The sequence below is a fragment of the Sapajus apella genome, unplaced genomic scaffold (assembly GCF_009761245.1).
Source record: "Sapajus apella isolate SASKATOON/1434 unplaced genomic scaffold, GSC_monkey_1.0 scaffold47, whole genome shotgun sequence".
In the NCBI taxonomy this organism is placed as follows: Eukaryota; Metazoa; Chordata; class Mammalia; order Primates; family Cebidae; genus Sapajus; species Sapajus apella.
This window is the reverse complement of record NW_022436987.1, coordinates 1,759,243-1,766,510: the sequence shown is the minus strand read 5'-3', so window position 1 is coordinate 1,766,510 and position 7,268 is coordinate 1,759,243. Positions and strand designations below refer to the sequence as shown.

Here is a 7,268-nt window from a genome sequence, read left to right as displayed (position 1 = left end):
TGCAATGGCACAATCTCAGCTCACCGCAAACTCCACCTCCTGGGTTCAAGTGATTCTCCCGTCTCAGCCTCCTGAGTAGCTAGGATTACAAGCATCCACTACCATGCCAGCTAATTTTGTATTTTTTACTAGAGATGGGGTTTCTCCATGTTGGCCAGGCTGGTCTTGAACTCCCGACCTCAAGTGATCCTCCCACCTCGGCCTCCCAAAGTGTTGGGATTACAGGCGTGAGCCACAGCGCCCAACTGTGCCTCAGTTATGATCTTGCTCCAAAGGTCTCCTTGCCCTGCTTGCTTGGAAAGAAGAAATTGGGACAGTCACACAGGGGTCTGGAGTCCAAGTCTCTTATCTTTCTTTATTTCTTTATTTTATTTACTTCTTTTTTTTTTGAGATGGAGTCTCTTTGTTGCCCAGGCTGGAGTGCAGTGGTGGGATCCCAGCCTACTGCAACCTCAGCCTCCCAGGTTCAAGCAGCTCTCTGCCTCAGCCTCCCAAGCAGCTAGGATTACAGGCGTCCGCCACCACACCCAGCTACTCTTATCTTTATTTTGACAGACTGGCGGGATTAGGTCGCACCAGCAGTACAGGGTTCCTGGCTGAGCAGAACATGCCTGGGGCGACAGCTCAGCTGTCTTATCTGCCCAGGGCCTTGTCAATTTAGGCCTCTGCTCCACCATACAGCAGCCTCAAGGCAGTCTAGATCCTGGGCACAGGCAGCCAAACCCCCTCCCATATCCAGCTAAACCAGCTCCAGGAAAGGAGAAGGTCCTGTTTCTCCAGCATCCTTGGGGCCCAGGGACTGGTTCTTCCACTGGATGATCTTGCCTGGTTGAACCACAGCAGCAATTGGGCTTTTTCATCCTTTCCTGCATCAAGAACTTTCCCAACTGTGGGCCCTGGGGCCCTAGCAAAACAATGGCCTTGGCCACAGGCCCTGGGCCTCTGGGAGGCTCCCACCTGGCACCAGGTGGCGGCACAGAGCAGGGCTGTCAGCACGGCCAGAGAGCTGGGCACAAAGAGTAGCCAGACGGCAGGGCGTGCCACAGGGCTCCGAGGGCGGGTGGCCCTTATGGTAGAGAAACCAGAAGGTCTGGAAGAGTTGCATGTCGCCCCGCATGCGATATACCAGGTTGTGCCAGGCCTCAGGCAGTGCGTTGAGCAGCCCATAGGTTTCTCGAGCCCTGTAGAGAAGCTGCCAGTGCGGCATAGCTCCAGGTACATTTGCCTGGGTCAGATTGAGGATGTAGGTCTCATGGTCCAGGACCACGTGAGAGCTCCCAGAGTAGTTTCCATCTATTTGGTACACACGGTAACCTGCAAGGAAGCAGGTTTGACTGGAGGGGACAGGAGCAAGGGCAGCTCCAGGAAGGGGCTACACATCCTGCCCACACATTGCAGCCTCCAGCTCCAACCTCCTTTCTCTGTCCCACCAACTCTAAGATAAGGGAGGCTCCCTTCTTCCTCACTCACCAGGATTAAGGCCGATGTAGGTAGTTGCACTGGGTGCCAAGAAGGCTACAGCCAGAGGCCGGCTCAGAGTCTCTTCATCATAGAACACCTCAAATTCATCCACATGAGTGTGGCCAAAGAACTGACCAGCCAGGGTGTTCTCATACCTGGCCAGAAGACACTACATTCAAAAGATTCTAGGATGGGGTAGGAAGAGATCTGGGGAGACAGTATGCCCTTTTTCTCCAACCTGCTCAGTTGAGGAGGCTCCCCACGTCATGGGACAGCAGAGATGGTAAGATGCCCAAGGGAATTTTCAGCCTTCAGAAACCCTGTCCCCAGTCCCACCCTCATCTCCCTCCTACCTGGCTATAATTCGGTAATAATTCCAGCTCCAGCTCTTCAGACAATGCCCTGGGGGAATGTGGCCAATTATATGCACCTAGTAGGGAGAGTTAAAGATGGTAATCAGGGCTCGAAGGGGTCCAGACAACCCTGGCTAGAGAGAGGGGAACTGAATGAAGGCTTTCAACCATGACCGTGAACCGAACTCCCAGGGGACACTGTTGTTGTGTCAGGAACACTGTTGTTGTGTTGGAATGTCAGGAAAATCAAACTTCTCTGCCCAGAGGGGCTCCAGCTCAACAGGAGCCTACTTGTCCCCCAGCACCACCGTGTTCCCACCACTCCCTCTCACTTTGTCTCCTCGATCCTCAGCAGCCTGAAGCTCCCCAACCAGCCACTGGAGCTGTCCTGCGGGATCCGTGGAGTTGATCAAGAGCCAGAAATTCTCACGGGAACAAAAATTCATATTGAGAGAGATGAGGCGGAGGCCGGGGTATGGGGAAAGAGCATAGAACCCCCCGATTCTGAAACAAAGTAAACGTGAGAGGTCAACACTTGTTCCAATCCTGATCCTGCATGCTCAGTCCTGCGCTGGGCATTTGGGTGGAGGGTAAAAGCAGACATGACATCTTCCGCACTTACAAGGAGCTCAGTCTAGCCAGAGACTCAACAGTTCTAATTATTAGGTCTGTGTGACATATAAGAAAAGCTCAGAGGGCTGAGGGCTCCAGTAGTATGGGGGAGGGATAACAGTGAGCTAGAATGGGAAGCAAGGGCCACACAGAGGGAAGATGACATGGGATGGGTAAGGTGGGGAAAATTGGAGCAGTTTAAAAAAAGGGGAAATCACTGGGCGCGGTGGCTCAATGTAATCCAAGCACTTTGAAGGCCGAGGCAGGTGGATCACGAGGTCAAGAGCTCGAGACCATCCTGGTCAACATGGTGAAACCCTGTCTCTACTAAAAATACAAAACATTAGCTGGGCATGGTGGCGCGTGCCTGTAATCCCAGCTACTCAGGAGGTTGAGGCAGGAGAATTGCCTGAACCCAGGAGGCGGAGGTTGCGGTGAGCCGAGATCGCGCCATTGCACTCCAGCCTGGGTAACAAGAGTGAAACTCTGTCTCAAAAAAAAAGGGGGTTGGGGAATCATTTCCAGAGGGCCAACATGAGCCTCAGACAGCTGGGGCATGGAGAGGTTATACTGCCAGACCTTTGAAGGAGGGTGGCTGGAGATAAGGGAGGGCTGGGAGCAGGAACTCATGCCTGTAGTCTCAGCACTTTGAGAGGTCGAGGGGGGAGGATCACTTGAGGTTAGGAGTTTGAGACCAGCCTGAACAACATAGCAAGATCTGGTCTCTACAAAAATTAAATTAAAATAAAATAAAAAATAGACTGATGTGGCAAAAGGGTAGAAAGGGAAGGGGGAGTCAGATTAGGGGAGCCAAGTGAAGAGCACTAAGGACTCATGCTAGAGCAATCAGAGACAATGCCCCAGGTTCCCTTCTCCCTTTGCTTTCATTCACTTTTCTTTTCCCTTCCTGGGTTTCCATGGACGGTAAGTACCTGAGGGTGCGCAGGGCTTCAGCAGGCAACCAGTTCTCCCAAGCCTTGGCCATTGCTTCATAGAGCCAGCTGGAGGAGTGATTGCCCTCAATGAAGGGGGGAGGGAAGCTATTGACTGGTGTGCTCTCATGGTTGCCCACAGCAGGGTACACTGGCACAGGCCCCAGAAACTTCCTCACGAGGGCTGTGACGGTGGTTAGGGCCCGCAGTTGGTCCTGACGAGTCTGGTGCCAGACATCATGGGCAGGTATGTCTCCTGTCCAGTATACCATATCAAAAGGGCCGGCTGGGCCCAGCCCACTCAACAGGCTCTCCAGGGTCCTTAGGGGCAGGTCACACTTGCTGTATTCACCCCAGTATCCAGCACCTGGCCGGGAGGCAGGCGGCAGTCCAGAACCCCGGCGGCAACACAGTGGGTCAGCACAGTCAGGGTCCATGCCCTCCAGGTAGTCATGATCCCAGTGCAGGTCAGTGAGGAAGAGGACGCGGCTGACAGGGGCACCTGGGGCTGGGGGGCTGGGGGGCTTGGGGGGGCGGCTTCGGCACAGTGGGCAAAGAGATGTTCCAAGATGAGAAAATGTCCCAGTGTCCACAGGTGGAGCCCAGCAGCAGGCCACAGGCCTCAGATGGGCTCAGCACTGAGCGTCTCCAAGCCTCCACCATGTCATCCTCAAAGAGATGGACAATGGATTGGCACACAGCAGGTGGTGCTATCTTCAGCAGATTGCATAGTTTGATGGCCACGGAGCCCACGCGAGCCACATTGGGTTCCTTCTGCGGTGGGAGGAATGCATGGTGAGAAATCAGAGGCAGAGCAGAGGAACCAGGCCAACCCTGGCCACCACCCCTTAGGCCTCCATTTCCAAACTGGGGCTGGGTAGGACTCAGTGCCAAAATGGTGAAGAAAGCTCAGTGCACACCTTTGCCTTCCAGATACTGCCCTGTAACTCAAGCAGCACCAGGCCATTGCTTCCTCTTTAGCTCAGTGGCCTGTGGCATTTAAGGCCTTTGCTTGACAAGCTGACTTTCTCAGACTCTGTCTGCATTCTTTTCTTACTTCACAAAGGTCACAATGGGGTGGTGCTGGCATGTAGCCATGGGTGTCCCCAAAGGGGAGCAAACCCAGTGACAGATTGTAGATGCCACCCTCTCCATCAGGGATGCATTCTGACCCCAGGGCGCCAGCATTAGCCCCAGCCCCCAGCCCCAGCACTCCCTTCGGCCTCCTCCACTGCAGCCCCTCCAGTGCTCACCTTCAGCCCAAGGTTGATGACGGTGAATAGACCTTTGCAGACTGGGCAGGTGAGGTTCCCCCACCCAAAGACATCTCGGAGCTGGGGCACTATGCGATGTAACCTGGCAGGATGGCCTTGGGCAGGAAGAGGGTGAGCCTCTGCCGGAGCCCAGAGAACCAGAGAGTCAGGCAGAGCCAGCGCGAGCGCCAGCACCAACACCAGGCCCATCCAAAGGAGTCCAGGGGCTCCGGAGGTCCTGTCTTGTCCCTGCTCCCGGCCGGACCTGAGGCGGTTCTGGCAGGGTGACGCTTCATAGCGGGGCATTGTCGGGCTTCCTACACGGGGCTGGTTCTCTGTCCCGTCCCCACCGGCCTGGGCCCTAGCTGGCCCACAGGGCCCCGGGCGGCGCTAGGGACGCCCGATTACCCTTCCCTGTAGTCGGCTGACTGCTCCGCGGCCGGCTGCACAGCAGCTCCGCCCCTTCCTCTTCCTACGACTCGCAGCAGCTGATCCCCCGGCGGCGGGCACCTGTCAGCGCCGCGGAGGCGGACCGGGCCGGGCGCGCCCGGGACCGCCCCGATCCCGCCCCCTCTCCCCGCCCCGCCCTGCCCGAGAGCGCGCCGGCCTAGAGGGTGGGGACGCTCCCGGCGGTCGCCAGGGGCTCCGCCTTGGGGTCACAGCCGCGGGAGGCTGCGCCAGCCGCCGCGCTCGTGCTTTGGGGCTCCATGTGATGTGGCCGCTGGAAGGCGCCCCCTTTGTCCGAATCTGCGTTCAGATTCCTGGAATAGCTGCCAGACTGACCCCGGCATTTAGTTCAGGAAGGGAGGGTAGGAGAGAGCAGGGCCGGCAGGATCCTCCCACTGGGTGTGTTGCCCCTGACAGGGAGGCGCCTTCCCTCGATTGCCCATGTCTGCCACTGGCACCAGCACCCTTGATTCACCCTGAGAATCACTGAGTCACCTTTGATTCAGATGAGGAAACTAAAGCTTAGAGATAGTGAAGAGACTAAGAAGCCGTAAAGACAAATAGCTATGGGGGCCAGTAACAGGGGCTGGAACCCAGATGGGTCTCCCACCTCCGTGTGTCCCGCACAATGAAAGCGAACATTTATGGAGTGGTTTACAATGTACCAAGCACCAGTCCAGGCACTTTACAATTATTAATCTTCTATTCTCACAACAGCCCTAAGCAGTACCTATTATATTGAGGCTCAGAAATCTATACCCAAAATATGGTGGTTTGACTTACTAAGCTAAGCCTCAAGGTCTCTCTGACTTTCCTACGCCCGCTCTTTTTCTCCCAGAGCCTTTATCTACCAAGCATCCAGACCCATCAAAGGAACAGTTGCTTTTTTTCTTCCCCTCCCTATAAAACCAAGAATATAGCCAGGCACGGTGGCTCACGCCTGTAATCCCAGCACTTTGGGAGGCCGAGGCGGGAGGATCACCTGAGGTCGGGAATTGGAGACCAGTTTGACCAACATGGAGAAACCCCGTCTCTACTAAAAATGCAAAATTTGCCGGGCGTGGTGGTGCATGCCTGTAGTCCCAAGTACTCAGGAGGCTGAGGCAGGAGAATCGCTTGAACCTGGGAGGCAGAGGTTTCGGTGAGCTGACATCGCGCCATTGCACTCCAGCCTGGGCAATAAGAGCGAAACTCTGCCTCAAAACGAAACAAAACAAACAAAAAACAAGAATATAACCACACCTGAACAGACCGTTCCACATGGTAATCTACTAGTTAATCTGTTCCCTGATCCATTCCTCTCCCTCAGCAGAATCTCTTCTCACTCCCATAACCTGTTTTGCCTGGATGCCACATAAGCTTCTGAACTCGGTTGGGAAGTGGTAGTCACTCTGTGATTCTTCGTGGACACATTAATAAAATGTGTGGCCGGGCGTGGTGGCTCACGCCTGTAATCCCAGTACTTTGGGAGGCCGAGGCGGGTGGATCACGAGGTCAAGAGATCGAGACCATCCTGGTCAACACGGTGAAACCCCGTCTCTACTAAAAATACAAAAAATTAGCTGGGCATGGTGGTGCGTGCCTGTAGTCCCAGCTACTCAGGAGGCTGAGGCAGGAGAATTGCCTGAACCCAGGAGGCGGAGGTTGCGGTGAGCCGAGATCGCGCCATTGCACTGCAGCCTGGGTAACAAGACTGAAACTCTGTCTCAAAAAAATAAAAAAATAAATAAAATAAAATGTGTATGTCTTTTCTTCAATTAATCTGCTTTTTGTGGATTGATTTCCAGCAGAATTTCAGAGGGTGAAAGGGAAGTTTCCCTTGGTCCCTGCAAATACTATTATCTGCTTTTAGGATGAGGCACAAGGAAGTTAAGTGGCAGAACAGCAATTAAACCCTAAACCGAGGCCGGGCGTGGTGGCTCCTGCTTGTAATCCCAGCACTTTGGGAGGCGGAGGCAGGTGGATCATGAGGTCAGGAGTTCAAGACCAGCCTGGCCAAGATGGTGAAACCCCATCTCTACTAAAAATACAAAAATTATCTGAGCATGGTGGCGGGTGCCTATAATCCAGCTACTGGAGAAGCTGAGGCAGGGAATTGCTTAAACCCGGGAGGCGGAGGTTGCAGTGAGCCGAGATTGAGCCATTGCACTCCAGCCTGGACAACAAGAGCAAAACTCCATCTCAAAAAAATAAAATATAAAATAAAATAA

General features: G+C 54.4%; 1 protein-coding gene across 1 annotated transcript; it reads right to left on the bottom strand.

The window, feature by feature from the left end:
- Positions 1 to 655: 655 nt before the first annotated feature.
- SMPD1 (sphingomyelin phosphodiesterase 1) lies at positions 656 to 5,212 on the bottom strand. The gene is given in 7 exon segments (XM_032240572.1): positions 656 to 1,314; positions 1,471 to 1,616; positions 1,815 to 1,891; positions 2,147 to 2,318; positions 3,359 to 3,891; positions 3,893 to 4,132; positions 4,612 to 5,212. Coding segments are annotated over 7 exon segments (1,884 nt in total). The 5' UTR covers positions 4,918 to 5,212; the 3' UTR covers positions 656 to 904.
- Positions 5,213 to 7,268: the final 2,056 nt, after the last annotated feature.